Source organism: Sapajus apella, unplaced genomic scaffold (assembly GCF_009761245.1).
Source record: "Sapajus apella isolate SASKATOON/1434 unplaced genomic scaffold, GSC_monkey_1.0 scaffold12, whole genome shotgun sequence".
In the NCBI taxonomy this organism is placed as follows: domain Eukaryota; kingdom Metazoa; phylum Chordata; class Mammalia; order Primates; family Cebidae; genus Sapajus; species Sapajus apella.
The window spans coordinates 35,269,140-35,285,430 of record NW_022436952.1 but is presented as its reverse complement, the minus strand read 5'-3'; the positions used below and the strand labels follow the sequence as shown (position 1 = coordinate 35,285,430).

The 16,291-nt window shown below is 39.8% G+C and overlaps 1 protein-coding gene across 1 annotated transcript in view; it reads left to right on the top strand.

Moving 5' to 3' along the window:
* The window catches only part of PSMD11 (proteasome 26S subunit, non-ATPase 11), a 39,832-nt gene that overhangs the window by 5,723 nt on the left and 17,818 nt on the right, over positions 1-16,291 (top strand). The window contains exons 3-5 of the mRNA XM_032280913.1: positions 5,548-5,672; positions 14,313-14,384; positions 14,778-14,835. Of these exons, the coding sequence (XP_032136804.1) occupies positions 5,548-5,672; positions 14,313-14,384; positions 14,778-14,835 (255 nt within the window). The remainder of the gene's footprint in view (positions 1-5,547; positions 5,673-14,312; positions 14,385-14,777; positions 14,836-16,291) is intronic.

Genomic DNA, 16,291 nt, shown 5'->3' with positions numbered 1-16,291 from the left:
CTCCTGAGTAGCTGGGATTACAAGCATGCGCCACCATGCCCAGCTGATTTTTTTTGTATTTTTAGTAGAGACGGGGTTTCACCATGTTGACCAGGATGGTCTCGATCTCTTGACCTCGTGATCCACCCGCCTCGGCCTCCCAAAGTGCTGGGATTACAGGCGTGAGCCACCGCGCCCGGCTTAAGAACTTTCAAAAACATTTCTATGTTAACTTATTGTTTTCTAAGAAAGTTTGATGAGTATAGGTATACACAATGGGAACTCTAAGGAATTCTTGGGGCCTACATATATTTATCTGCCTTTGATATTAGTGATAGAGAGGTTTGTATTGTTTCCTCCCTGAGAACAGAAAATGTGTCTGTTCCATTAATCTTCAGTTTTGTTTTTTATGCATTTAATATATGCATAGCATTGTGCTAAGTATTCTACTAAAAAATTTAAGATAGGATCCCTGGCCAACAACAATCACTTGGGGATTACTGAATAAAACAATGTCTGATGTATAATTGTGGTTACAAGTAGTGTTGAGCATCATCAGACATGATGCCTAGGCTGAGGATTTGCATACTTCATAGCCTAAAACTTTTAAAAGGAATCTGTTGAGTTCTGTGAGGTTTGTTCTTTCTTTCTTTTTTTTTTTTTTTTTTTTTCTGAGACAGAGTCTTCAGAGCCTTGCCCTGTCGCCCAGGCTGGAGTGCAGTGGTGGCGATCTTGGCTCCACCTCTCAGGTTCAAGTGATTCTCCTGCATTACCCTCCCAAATAGCTGGAACTACAGGCACCCACCACCATGCCTGACTAATTTTTGTATTTTTAGTAGAGGCGGGGTTTCACCATGTTGGCAGGCTGGTCTTGGGCTCCTGACCTCAAATGATCACCCACCTTGGCCTCCCAAAGTGTTGTGATTATAGGCATGAGCCACCGAACCCAGCCTTTTTTTTTTGAGACCAAGTCTCACTCTGTTGCCCAGGCTAGAGTGCAGTGGTGTGATCTTGGCTCACTGCAGTCTCTGCCTCCTGGGTTCAAGCGATTCTCATGCCTCAGCCTCCCAAGTAGCTTGGACTACAGTTGTGGGCCACCATGCATGACTATTTTTTTTTTTTTTTCAGTAGAGGTGAAGTTTCACCATGTTGGCCAGGCTGATCTTGAACTCCTGGCCTCAGATGATCCACCTGCCTCGCCCTCTCAAAGTGCTAGGATTACAGGTGTGAGCCACTGTGCTCAGCTAAGTTCTGCGAGGTTCTGACAAGGAAATTCTGGTCATATAATTACAAATAATCCCAGTAAGAATAGGAAGAAGTCAGTATGATTTTATAGGACTTAAAAAGAAATTAACTCAGTATGTATGAAAATAGAAACAGGAAGTATAAACAAGAATGAATATAAAACAGTAGTAGACTAAAACAGAAGATGAACTGAGTCTTTTGAAAAATGGCATCTGGGCACAGTGGCTCACACCTGTAATCCCAGCACTTTGGGAAGCTGAGGTGGGAGGATTGCTTGAAGCTAGGAGTTAGAGACCAGTTTGCACCACATAGCGAGACCCTATCTCTATAAAATTTTTTTTTAAAGCAGCATGGGTAACATAAGGAGACCCCATGTCTACAAAAAAATTAAGAAATTGGCTGGGTGTGGTGGTGTGTGCCTGTGGTCCCAGATGCTTGGGAAACAGAGGCAGGAGGATCACTTGAGCTTGGGAGGTCAAGGCTGCAGTGAGCCACAATTGCACCATTGTACTACAGCCTGGGTGACTGAGTGATGCTCTTTCTCAAAAAAAAAAAAAAAAAGATAAAGAAAAGCAGGGGGACAACTGGACAACTAAGATCATTTGCTTCTCTCTTAGGGTAAGAAGAATAACACTCAGTGCTTAGAGAAAATATTGTAATGCTAGCAGGTGTTAGAGAAAAAGGCAGACTGCTTAGCTCGTGTTTCACCTCTGCCTTTTCTAGGAAGGAAAATGATTTTTCAAAGTGAAAAAAATAGAAATAACAGCAGAAAGAGAGAATTAATGGTAGGTGAGAGAAGACAGAGCAGATAGTCTCTGTAAGTAAGTTCAGGTCTTTAGACTCTAAGAGTTTCTTTTATTATCAAAAAATAGTTCTAACACTTACAACTATAGAGCCATATATTCTGAGAAAAATCATGAAGAGATATAAGGAAACTGAGGATGGGCAAATTTTTTTTTTTTTTTTTTTGAGACGGAGTTTCGCTCTTGTTACCCAGGCTGGAGTGCAATGGCGTGATCTCGGCTCACCACAACCTCCGCCTTCTGGGTTCAGGCAATTCTCCTGCCTCAGCCTCCTGAGTAGCTGGGATTACAGGCACGCGCCACCATGCCCAGCTAATTTTTTGTAGTTTTAGTAGAGACGGGGTTTCACCATGTTGACCAGGATGGTCTCGATCTCTTGACCTTGTGATCCACCCGCCTCGGCCTCCCAAAGTGCTGGGATTACAGGCTTGAGCCACCGCGCCCGGCTGGCAAATGTTATTCTACCTTTCAAGAGGGTAATGCAAAGAATAGATGTATTCACTGTGTGGTGTACATTGAAGCAAAATAAAGAATAGACACTATACAGGGTCATCAGTGGTAGAGCTGTGGGACAGATTATTTGATAAGGAGATGGTAATCTCTTAAAACAGTGGATTTATTGTGAATAAATTATTCCAAACTTATCTTAGTTCTCTCTTTTTTTGTTTTGTTTTGTTTATTTAAGACGGAGTCTCACTTTGTCACCCAAGCTGGAGTGCAGTGGCACGATCTTGGCTCAGTGCAGCCTTGACCTCCTGGGATCAAGCGATGCTACTGCCTCAGCTCCCCAAGTAACTGGGGCTACAGGCCCACACCACCATGCCTGGCTAATTTTTTGTATTTTTGTAGAGGGAGGTTTCACCATGTTGCCCAGGCTGGTCTTGAACCTGAGTTCAAGCAATCCGCCTGCCTTGGCCTTCCAAAGTGCTGGGATTACAGGTGTGAACCACCATGCCCAGCCTAGTTCTCTTTTGGGTTAGTTTTATCAGACCCATAGATTTTCAGAGTTCTGCATGACACCTGTTTTTGTAAATAAAGTTTTATTAGAACAAAGCCATGCCCATTTGTTTCCACACTGTGTGTGACTGGCTGAGTTCAGGACCTGCTACTAAGACCATATAACCTGCAAAGCCGAAAAAATTTACTATCTGGTCCTTCACAGATAAGGTTTGCCAGCCCCTGGATTAGAGGAATGATATAGACTATATCTCTGATGAAACAGGATAGTTGAACATTTGCCATAATATTAATATCACAAGTACAGGTTATGAATTTACAATGGGCTGAATAACTTTATCCAAAACATGTTAATAAATGAATCATTTGTCAGCCTGAAGGGAAGTCTTCAGGCATTATGTCATGAGGATCTGTCCTTGTTTTTCTGGTCAGCATCTGGAATCAATGGTTAAAGCCATTCAGAAGGCATGCTTATTTTTGTAGATGACTCAGTACATTTAGAAGATAGAATTGAGATTCACAGTTATTGCCAAAGCCAGGAAGATTAAATTCAGTTGTGAAAAGGATTAAGTTATATACTTAAAGTATTTTTCAAAACAGGGGTTGGGGGAATGACCTGTTTCAACAGTAGTCTATTAAAAAGGACTTTAATGAATTCAGTCTGAACCAAGAGAAGTATTAGAAAAAGCAAAACATGCTGTCTTGTGTTACATATGACGGCCAGATCAAGAGAATTAAGCCTCCTGGTCTACTGTCAGACCCTACCTGGAGCATTGTTTTCATTTCTGGGTACCACAAAATACCACAAGTAGTAACTTTAAAAATTAGAGTTTGTTCAGAGGAGAACAACTAAGTTATCTAGAAATAAGGACTTTGGAGGAACCATTGAAATAGCCAAAGATGTTAAGCTTGGATAAAGGGAAGTTAGGGAGATGTAAATAATAATTATCTGTTAGTATTTAAAACCATGTGAAAGAAGGTATAGATTTGTGTTTCAAAAAGGAATAATTTGGTTTGGCCAACATTGGAATAGGCTACTTTGTGAATATTTCTGTGACTAGAAATCATTTAGAATCGTTCAGGCACAGGAGGAAATTCTGTGGGAGAAGGGACATTGCACCAGACTACTTTAAAAAAGCCGTCATTACATAATATAATTGAAATAAACGCAAAAGGAATTTGAGGGGGAGAATCACTCTAGACTGGAGTTAGCAGGGAAAACACAATAGGACTTTGATGGACCTGAAAGGATATATAAGATTTGTATAGGCTGAAAAGATAGGAAGACATTTCAGATGGGATTATGGCATTAGTATCTCTTGGAAGCAGGAGTACATGCCATAGTCTGTGCCGAGGTGAATGAGGTGGCAGAATGGCAAAAAGTTTTTAACATTGGGAATCAAAGGTCAATACTGGGGAGTGAAGGGGAAAAATGAACTTTTCGACCCTATGTCAAGTTCTCAAGTACCTGACACAGTCCCGTGCATTCTCTGACTATTCAGGCAGATGAGAATTTCAGGGCCTTGAATTAGCATTCTCTGGAGGGTGAGGTTTGCTTGCCCTGAATTAGAGTTCTCAGGAGGGTGAGTCTGCAATTGGAGAATATTAAAGAGGCAGTGGCACTAAAGTAATTTTAACCTACATTCCAGAAATACCTCCTTCGTTGTTTAGTTGAAACATCCTCTAATTTTTATTGTTTGACAAACATATCTCTAATTTATTGTTTTTTGTTTTGTTTTGTTTTGTTTGTTTTTGTAGTTTATTGTTTTGAAAGATGTTTCTTTAGAGTTTGTGTACTGCCCTCTTCTATAAAGTGGGGGAAATGCTCTATGGTGGATACCTTTTTTGGTCATAGTGTAAGACTTAGGTTTTGAAGATTTATGAGGAATTTAAAAGAGATACAGTAGCACTTTAAGGGCAAAACACTCTAACTTCTATGTGAAAAGTTTATTCAGAAGAGTGCCAGGGAAGTGATATTGCAGAAAGGCTAAACTGGGGAGCACTGCAGAAAGACAGGAAAAACGCATCTGGAGTAGAAAACCTCTGTCTATTTAAAGGGAACAGCTGAAGCAGACTTGGAAAGTAGAAAAAAAAAATTACTTCTATAACCTGATCATAATTTACTGGTTGTGAGGAAGTAATTTTGTTAAGGTGGGAGGGACACAGCATATTTCATGTTCTAGAAAACTGCTTTTTTGAGATTATGAGTACTTGGCTGTTTATCTTTCATTAAGATGGATAAATGAAGCAGAGGCATGAGCTTTGCCTGGAACTTCATAGTAATCCAGTGGCTGAGTAGGGAACAGAATGAAAATTTGGTATATAATGTTAACTTATTTTTGCTACTCTGCTATTTGCTAGGAATGCTTTTTTTTTTTCCTTCTCCTTGTCTTATTCACCTTCCTAACTGAAATTGGAATTCTTTAAACTCCTATAAAGTTTCATTTAGACTGATTCCAGTGATGTAAGTACCGATTTTTATGATGTTGGGTCAATTTTTTAAATGGGTATTTTGTTTCAAATGTTGATGTTTACTTCTCTTTTTGAATTGCCTTTCATACAGAGCTTGGGGGACTCCTGAAGTATGTGCGACCCTTCTTGAATTCCATCAGCAAGGCTAAAGCAGCTCGCCTTGTCCGATCTCTTCTTGATCTGTTTCTTGATATGGAAGCAGCTACAGGGCAGGAGGTAAGTGATATTAATGACAGAAAGTAGACAATATGGAGAAAAGTTTGTCTCCATGAAAGAAATGCCTGCCTGCACTTTACTACTAATGTGGAAAGGAAAGCTGGGAGGACAGCGCAGGACTTATCATGTCAGTTTCTCTTTGTTACAGGGCATTTGATACTTTGGGTCTGTTCCATGCTTTGCTTTGTAAGTGGAGATTGTCAGTGGTCCCTGGAATCCTCATTACATCAGGGTCACAAACTGATTCTTGTCTTTGAGGTATTGTATTGCCACACCTTTGTAATGTTTTCTGTGTCTGTGGTACCTTTCATCTTGTGTCACAAAGCTCCTTCTGAGCACTAATTAAGTCTTGTCGTATCCCTTGGCATGTTTTGTACTGCATATATGCCTTTAGTGAGGGGTGACATCCATCCGTTTGTGTCTCATTGTGCAGAAGTGACTCTGGTGTTCCTGTACGTGTCCCACAAGTTCTGACTAGATCCTGAAGTATATTAAAGAGTGATTCTCTGTAATCATGGAATCTTTTCCAACCTTTTCAAAGATAACTGTATTTTCTGCAATTCAGGAAGAGACACATACCAAAATTAAACATCATTCTGTAAAAAGTGGCAGATTCAAGCAGGGTATATTGTAATTGCTTGGATCTGTTCGTAGAAGAATATAGTTTTTGTCTTTCTTATGGATATATTGATCAGTATTCATTTAATGCCTGTTATATGTTAGGCATGTTTTAAGTACTGGGGATATAGTTGAAAAAACACAGTCACTGTTGTCATGAGAATTATTTTTTTATGGGGAAGGCAGGCAATAAACAAATATAAAATGTCAGATAATGTAAGGGCAGAATTGCTAGTTGGTTATATGTCTGATTGTTTGCTGTCGCCTCTGTGGGCATGAAAGATATGAAAGGCCTTATTGCATATTGAATAAATGGGAATTTCAGAAACCTAGGACACATGCATCCCACTTGGGAATCATATCTTTTGTAAAATCTGGCCTTAATGATACTTTGAATCCTGATTTAAACACTATATACTAACTTTATTTGTAGAAAGTTCATTTGTGGAGCAGTCTTCAGATTCATGTCTCTGGCCAAAATGTTTGATGATTGTATATTAAAAATAGATGGCTATTTTGAATTGAAGTGTCAGTTATTTTAATGAATAAATTAAAAGTATTTGGAGTCTTAGACTTTTTAAAAAAATTATACTTTAAAAACTCATGACAGTGATACCATCCTTTGTTTGAAATAAAGTACCTTAACAGAGACTGATTAGTAAATGTTAATTTGAAACTGACTAATAATTATTACTTGAAAGTTTTGGGGCAAAAAAACTAATTGTGGAAGCTGTTCCTTTTTATACACTGAAGTTTCTGAAATTATCCCCCTCCATAACCTCAAGCTGTTTCAGTGGATAGAACCGCATTTTTTTTTTTTTTTTGGATGGAGTTTCGTTCTTGTTGCCAAGGCTGGAGTGCAATGGCATGATCTTGGCTCACTGCAACCTCCACCTCCCAGGTTCAAGGGATTCTCCTGCCTCAGCCTCCCCAGAGTTGGGATTACAGGCATGCGCCACCACACCTGGCTAATTTTGTATTTTATTAGAGACGGAGTTTCACCATGTTGGTCAGGCTGGTCTTGAACTCCTGACCTCAGATGATCTACCCTACTTGGCCTCCCAAAGTTTTGGGATTACAGGTATGGGCCACCGTGCCCGACGTGCATTTGTTTAATGGTCATTTCTCCTATTCCTATGTGGAAATCCACTCAAGTCACATTTTAGTGCTCTGTTAGAGTTGGCTACTAGGATTCCCTGGCCTTTTTCATGTGATTCTCTGACTGGTTAGGCTGTCCCTTAACTGTGGTTGTGTGTTGTCATTGTTCATTGCACATTACCTTTATATAAACTAGAGACCTTTCTTCCTTTTTTTAGGGTGAAAGGATACGCTTTTAGGCATTGTATCATTTTATCATCAGTGTCATTTTAATTTTTAGTAAAGTCTGTTTTTGTTTTTTGAGACAGTCTTGCTCTGTTGTCCAGGCTGGAGTGCAGTGGCACAATCTCAGCTCACTGCAGCTTCAACCTCCTGGAGTCAAGTGATCCTCCTGCCTTAGCCTCCTGAGTAGCTGGGACTACAGGCATGCACTTACCATGCTTGGCTAATTTTTGTATTTTTGTAGAGTTGGGGTTTTGTCATGTTGCCCAGGCTGGTCTTGAACTCCTGGGCTCAAATGATCCACCTGCCTTGCCCTCCCAAGTGCTAGGATTACAGGTGTGCACCACTACACCTGGCTAAGGCTGATTTTTTTTGATGATTAGCAGTTTTGCTTTTATTAAGAACCAGAGTCTTATTCCACTAAGCAGGACTTCTTTTGGTAATTTTTGTGGATTATAGGTTATTTGCTTGTTTTGGAACAAATTGTGAATCATCCAGATTGTCTCACCTGCACCTTACAGTCAATATGGACAACATCAACATCCAGTCATTTGTTAAATTTTATCAATTCAACTTTCTTCAGTGTCTGCTTCTCCACCTCTTTTGTATTTGTTCTCTCTTTACAACTACCATCTAGTTTGGTTATTTTTTACTTGGACTACTGCAAAAGCCTCATTCCACCGTAGTCAGAGATACTTTACCAAATAGCCCTCTAATAATTTTTTTATTCCTCTTCCTCTTCTCCCATAACGCAAACCTTCAGTGGCTTTCCATTGGCTGCAGAGTTAGATAATTAATGGTTTTCTACAATACAACCTTCTACAATACAACCTACTGCAGTAGTCTAATCTCCCAGTACTCTACTAAGCATATCAAACATGTCAGCCATGTTGTATGCCTGGTTGTTTGCTGAACAAGCCCTGTATGACCCTCATGCTGTACCTCCCTTCCATAGTCTTATCTCAGGTTCCACCTCTGAACTCTTTCCTTCCTGGCTTTAATGTGGTTTTAACTCTTTCAGTGACTCACATTATATTTTATACATGCTCTGTTTCTGATTATTCTGCCTCATCTGACAATTGCTTTACACTTGCCTTATCACCTTTACTGCAATATAATCTCACTCAGGTGAAGCACTGTATGCCTTGCAGTACCACAGAGCCTCATTCCCAGTACAGTTCAAATTCCTCAGCCATGGCTACCACTGCCCACATCCACTATACTAGTCTCCTTTTACTTTCTTTATGGCTATAATTACTGGCCTTATATTTCTACACTTCAAAGTGTCTGGGCTTGGAACATTTATATACATATGGACTGCTGTCAGCTTGATCTTATCAGGGGCTTTTTTTTTTTTAACATTGTTTCACGTTTTTGTTCACATCTTACCTCTTTAGAGACTTTCCTTGATCACCCTATCTAAAATACCCTATCTTTGCTTCCTTTTAAAATTTTTTTTTTTTTTTTTTTTGTGGGGTAGGTAAATCAAAAGCTTTCTTCCATAAAAAATATTTTTTACAAAAATTAGCCAGGTCCACGCCTGTAATCTCAGCTATTCAGGTGGCTGAGGCACAGAATCACTTGAACGGGGGTGGTAGTAGAGCTTCCAGTGAGCAGAGATCGCAGCACTGCGCTGCAGCCTGGGCAACACAGTGAGACCCTGTCTCAAAAAAAAAAAATTGTATATGTGTGTGTATATATAAAATATATAAATATAACTCTTGTTTAACATGTTTCCTCCTGAAGTTCCGTTAAGGTAATATCTACTTTGTCCTGTTGACTACTGTATCCCTAGCACTTAGAGTACTTTGGTTTGAAGAAGCTGCATACCTATTTGTTGAAGGAATGTATGGCCTATGGCTGTGCCTTCCCCATTGATAGATGTGCAGTGGTGTGCTCACAGCTCACTGCAGCCTCAACTTCCTGGGCTCAAGTAATTCTCCCACTTCAGCCTCCCAAATAGCTGGGACTACAGGTGCACACCACTACTCCTGGCTAATTTTCTTTTTTTGTATTTTTAGTAGAGATGGGATTTTGCTGTGTTGCTCTGGCTGGTCTTGAACTCCTGGGCTTAAGCAATCCTCTGGACTCAGCCTCCCAAAGTGCTGGGATTACAGACATGAGACACTATGCCCAGCCAGGAAATACTTTGTTGAATTAAGATCTGAGTTTATTGAATTGAGATGTAAGCATAGGGTGTTGTTTCTACATTTGTTTAGGTAACTCAAGGTCTCTGACTTGGAGAAATAGGAAATCATTTTTGTTCTTAGTTCTTTTTTCTTTTTGAGATGGAGTCTGTGTCTCCCAGCCTGGAGTGTAGTGGTGTGATCTTGGTTCACTACCACCTCTGCCTCCTGGGTTCAAGCGATTCTCCTGCCTCAGCCTCCTGAGTAGCTGGGATTATAGGTGTGTGCCACCACACCCAGCTAATTTTTGTATTTTTAGTAGAGATGGAGTTTTGCCATATTGGCCAGGGTGGTCGTGAACTCCTGACCTCAGGTGATCTGCCTGTCTCAGCCTCCCAAAGTGCCAGGATTACAGGTGTGTGTGAGTCACTGTACCTGGCCTTATTCTTAGTTCTTTTAAAATTCTTGGATTGGGTGTTGGGAAAGAATAGACAAGCAAGTCTTAGGTAGATGGCTCTCCTAGTAGTATTGAGGCCTGAGACAAAATAGGAAATTTTATTTATTTATTTGAAATGGGGGTCGTGGTCTGCTGCTCATGCTGGAGTGCAGGTGCAATCATAGTTCACTGTAACCTTGAACATCTGGGCTCAAACAATCTTCCTGCCTCAGACTCCCAAGTTGCTGGGAGTACAGGTGCGTACCACTACACCTGGCTAATTAACAACATTTTTGTAGAGATAGGGTCTTAGTATGTTGAGACCCAGACTGGTCTCAAACTCCTGGCCTCAAGCGATCTGCTTGCGTAAGCCTCCCAAAGTGCCTTGATTACAGATGTCAGCCACTGTGCCTGGCAAAATAAGACGTTTAAGAACACTGTTAAGACAGCTAGAATTTTGTGTTAAGGAGTTTGGTACTGAGAGTATGAGGGAAGGGATTTTCCTTGTTTTTTTCTATTTGAGGACTAACTATAAGACAGATAAATCTATAGAACCATCTTCAGCTTGCTGTCCCAAAAGTTAGTGTGATTCAGGTTATGATCTGTTCATTTGAATGTAAGGTTTGAAGCCTAGAAAGTGAGGGCATGTGAGTGGGGGAGTGAGAGAGTGAGGATGGGGTAGTTGTCAAGGGCTGGGGAGTAGAAAAGTAAAGTGAAGCGGAGGGAAGGAAGACTGAACCAGACTCTTGCCAAATACCTTCCAGGGATCTCTAGGGAGTAGCCTGTGGGCAACTTTTTTGGTGTAGTCTACACAACTGAAATACAATAGCACATTTTAAGAAACGTTACATCACAAATCATGCTATCAAAACAAGTTTCAGTGGAAAAAACTGATTTGTGTTACAGGATTTCAGACTTGGAATATTGTTTTCTCCCCACAGGGATTTGGTTAATAAAGTTTTTTTTTAAATGGTTAAGTACTAATTTAAAGCTTAAATATCTAATTTTGACCACATCAGGTTTTTGTACTCAAGTAAGAGCCTTCCTCCAGAAGCATGGACTTCTTTTATATTCTTATGCCCTTTATCAGTCATTGTTGGCATTAACAAAGCACAAAGCCTCTCAAACAAAACAAAATAGCCGAGTAGCAAGGGCAGTGCTTTTTAAAGTTTTCCTTAGAACTGAGGTGCTGGTTTCACCAATTACAGTTCTTTGTTATTGATAAAGGTATCCATCTAGGCATGGTGGCTCATGCCTGTAAGCCCAACACTTTGGGAGGCCGAGGTCGGCAGGTCACTTGAGGTCAGCAGTTCGAGACCAGCCTGACCAACATGGTTAAACCCCATCTCTACTAAAATACAAAAGTTAGCTTAGCATGGTGGTGGGTGCCTGTAATCCAAGCTACTCAGGAGGCTGAGCAGGAGAAGTGCTTGAACTTGGGAGGCGGAGGTTGCAGTGACCTGAGATTGTGCCATTGCACCCTAGCCTGGGCGCAAGAGTGAGACTTCATCTCAAAAAAAAAAAAAAAAAAAAAAAGGAAAAAAGATACCCAGTACTTGTAAAAAAAAAATGCTTGCTGTAGGAGAAACATCTGTGATTCTGTGATGACCTTAACTTAAGGCTGGGTTAAGATAGAAAGAGTGCTGGAGTTAGGCACAAGTTCTGGTCCCAGCAGCTGGTATATATGATAGTCCAGATATTAACTGATTAGTAGTTCTTAGATGTATGAATTCATCTCATACAATTGTGATATAGCTTGCTTTTATTTTAGTTTTTGGTTCTTATTCATTTATTTATTTTTGTTGGGGACTGAGTCTCGCACTGTCGCCCAGGCTGGAGTCATTAGTGAGATCTCAGCTCACTACAACCTCTGCCTCCTGGGTTCAAGTGATTCTCCTGCCTCAGCCTCCCGAGTAGCAGGGACTATAGGCGCGCACCACCATGCCTGTTTAATTTTTGTATTTTTAGTACAGATGGGGTTTCACCATATTGGCCAGGCTGGTGGTTCTGTCTTATTTTTACAGAATTTTTAAAGGTCAGTTGAGTTTAGAGTTGGAGATTAGGTAGCCACCAGGGGCTTTAATGAGGAGTTACAAAGGTTTTGTTGGTTCTCTTATTGACGAATCCTCTAATGTTACCTGTGTAGTGTTGCCTGTCAGTTCACCTTAGGTGAATCACTTAATATCTGGACTAAGGGAAATGGAGGCAGGTGAATTGTAGGAATATAATTCATTGTTTCTTAATTAGAGATATACTTTAAGTGACTGCGCTCTATTCTAGACTACTGAATCAACAGCACAGGCATTCTTTTTTTTGGTAGATAGTGGTGGTAAATGATTTATTGAAATATAACTTACAGAGGAATATTTCTAAGTCCCAGGTATTCATTTTTGTGTCCTTTGAAAAAACTTGCTGGGTAAAACGGGGGAGCATTTCTTACCCTTCCAAATCATGTAGAACTAAACACTTATATTTCCTTTGCTAAGACTATTCAGTGAAATATTTTCAGTTCCATTTATATTAGAAATCTTACTTTGAATTTAGGGTTTCAGAATATAACTCAAAACTCTGCAATTGTGATAAAGCTTGCTTTTATTTTAGTTTTTGGTTCTGTCTTATTTTTAGAGAATTTTTATGAGGTCAGTTGAGTTTAGAGTTGAGATTGGGTAGCCACCAGGGGGCTCCAATGAGGAGTTGTAAAGGTTTTGTTGGTTCTCTTCCTGGTGAATCCTCTGAATACCAGTGTAATGTTATCTGTTAATTTATTTACAGAGCTAGAATTTAGAATCTAAAAGCAGAAGATCCTGTCAATTTGGATTATGTCCCTGTAGTTTTTCCTTCTTAAAGCATTTTTTTTTTAGATGGAGTTTCGCTCTTGTTGCCCAGGCTGGAGTATAATGGCATGATCTCGGCTCACCACAACTTCTGCCTCTCCTGGGTTCAAGTGATTCTCCTACCTTTGCCTCCTGAGTAGCTGGGATTAAAGGCATGTGCCACCACACCCGGCTAATTTTTTATATTTTTATTAGATACGGGGTTTCTCCATATTGGTCAGGCTGGTCTTGAACTCCTGACCTCAGATGATCCGCCGGCCTGGGCCTCCCAGAGTGCTGGTATTACAGGCATGAGCCACCATGCCTGGCCAGCATTAATTAAGAGAACTTTGGATGTATATAAAAACCTGTTTTAGCAATTAGTTCTCTAGAAAGCTCAGTTTCTCGTTTCATTTCTTTTGATCTTATGCTCTGATTAGCAACCGTACTATAAAACTTTCAATAACAGAAATGATAGAAGATCTGTAGTACTTAATATTTACTCTGTCAAAGCTAGCATGTCAGGGATACCTGAGGGTGTGCTAGACTGTCTAGCATTGAGTGCTGCTTTAAATCAGTTACTTTGCACCTTACCTCACTGCTTAGGTGGCAGGACTAGGGGTTCAGAGTGCCTTTAAATAAAGCTTAAAAGCACTTTTAAGTGTTAGGCTAATTCTAATTTCTTTCTTTTTTTTTTTTTTTTTAATTAAAAACATTTTTTTATGACTAGTCAAAGTGCAGTAGTGAGAAGTGGGGAGAGAGTAGATAGGGAGCTTGATCTGTAACTGTGACCAGTCGAGATTACTCACTACCTTCAGACCAGGCTTTATTCCCTTTATTACAAGCTAAGTTACTGTATCTGTTTGTTTTAAGAGTGATGATGAATTGATTAGTTGCATTGCTTAGAATCTGAAAGGGAAAGAGCCAGCTGGACCTTTTGAGTCTTAAAAGCAACTACTAGGAATGAGGCATTAGTGCTTAGGATGAAAATTTCTCCCCTTTATTACCTGTGTACTATATATTACCATTACTATTTCTAACTTGGGAGACATCTGTGCTTTAAAAATTCCTAATCTGTTATAGATATCTACATTCATTTCATAGAAATCAGATTCCGGAAATCTATATATGTTGTTTGGAAGTTCTTGGTCTCTCTTGGGTAGGCAGAAGAGGAGTATCCATTACACGTTGAGCTACTGTGGATCAGACACTAAATAGAGCAACATGGATAATATGTAAGAAGGGAATTTAAGCTGTTCTCCAGAGCATGGTTTGTGGGAAGAATTTGAGGACATAATATTGTATGTACTATCTCTCCTTATTGCAGGTCGAGCTGTGTTTAGAGTGCATCGAATGGGCCAAATCAGAGAAAAGAACTTTCTTACGCCAAGCTTTGGAGGTATGTTTTACATTAGTACTGATTTCAGGTCTCTAAGCATGAGACAGAGGGGGAATTACCATCATTATCAAAAATATCTTCAGCAACTTTGTAATTACCTAGATACTGAAAGATTATTGATGGTAGTCCCACTTATGAGAATTGCCCTGATTGAAGTTTTGAGACAGATTTGCTACTTGACTCAGAGTAATAAGTAACAACATGGTAAAGTTAGCAGTCATTTGCTGGCCATAATGGGAGACAATACTTGGCTAGAGCTTCTCTTACGCTGAATTTGATGTTATCGTCAGAAATTGCATATTTAACAGTAACAGTTCTGTGACTGTCAATCTTTGATTTCTTTCTGTGGCTTTTTTTTGCCCCCCTTCAATCAGTGCCTTTTGTCTTTCCTAGGCAAGACTGGTGTCTTTGTACTTTGATACCAAGAGGTACCAGGAAGCATTGCATTTGGGTAAGTAAGCTGGTAATAAGTCATCTCAGCTAACTAAATGAATGTATTCTAAACCACCTGGCTACTCTTATTAATTACCTGTTAATAATTTATATTCTACTTCTAGGAAGGATTTAAGGTAGCTTATAGATCTGCATTTGTCATGGGAAAATGTCATTTGAAAGTTTAAAAAACTAGCTAGAGTTAATCTGACAAATTTAGAGGACAAAAGGGTAGTTTTAAGTTTACTTGAATTTAGAGCAGTAAGATTAACTTCATTTTAATAACTGAAATTAAAAAAAAAGTGTATATATTTTGCATATAGTACTCTGTTAAATTTAAGATTTAGGTTTTTAAATTGCAGATGTTTGACTTGCTGTCATATTTACTATATCTGTTTATGTACTTATAAATCTATTGTAAAAATCAAGAAATTAATTGGGTACAAATATATTTGGAAGCTGGAGTGGCCAACTGAAACCTTTCTCCTGTGTATACTGTGCGGCCTTTAAACACCTTGAAATCTTCCCTGCTTGGGGTTTTTTTTTTTTTGGAGGAGGAATCTCACTCTGTTGCCCAGGCTGGAGTGCAGCATTGCGATCTCAGCTCACTGTAACCTCTGCCTCTCAGGTTCAAGCGAGTCTTCTCCTGCCTTAGCCTCCCGAGTAGATGGATGTGCCACCATGCCTGGTTAATTTTTGTATTTTTAGTAGAGATGGAGTTTCAGCATGTTGGCCAAGCTGGTCTCGAACTCCTGACCTCAGGTGATCTGCCCACCTTGGCCTCCCAAAGTGTTAGGATTACAGGCGTGAAACACCATGTCTGGCTGCTGCTTGCTTTTTATGAATGGGTAGATCTGGACTAGTTTTTTCCAAACAAAAGATCATGTCTTTTATGATTGTAGGTTGAAAAGTTTCCAATATTCTGTTTTTGGACTGCAAAAATGGCACTTTCATATGGTTCAAATAGTAGCATTTAAAAAATAACTTTAATAAGATACAGTTCACTTACCATAAAATTCACATTTAAAGTGTATAATTCAGTGATTTTTAGTATATTCACTAAGTTGTACAACCATCACCACTACTTAAACTTCAGAACATTTTCAGCTGGGCATGGTGGCTCACGCCTGTAATCCCAGCACTTTGGGAGACCAAGGTGGGTGGATTGCCTGAACTCAGGAGTTCAAGACCAGCCTGGGCAACATGGTGAAATGCCGTCTCTACTAAAGATACAAAAAATTAGCGGGACGTGGTGGTGTGCACCTGTAATCCCATTTACTTGGGAGGCTGAGGCAGAAGAATCATTTGAACCTAGGAGGTGGAGGTTGCAGTGAGCCAAGATTGTGGCACTGCGCTCCAGCCTGGGCAACAGAGCAAGACCCTCTCCAAAAAAAGAAAAAAATTTCAGAACTTTTTTCTTTTTCTTTGAGAGGGAGTCTTCCTCTGTTGTCCAGGCTGGAGTGCAGTGGTACGAC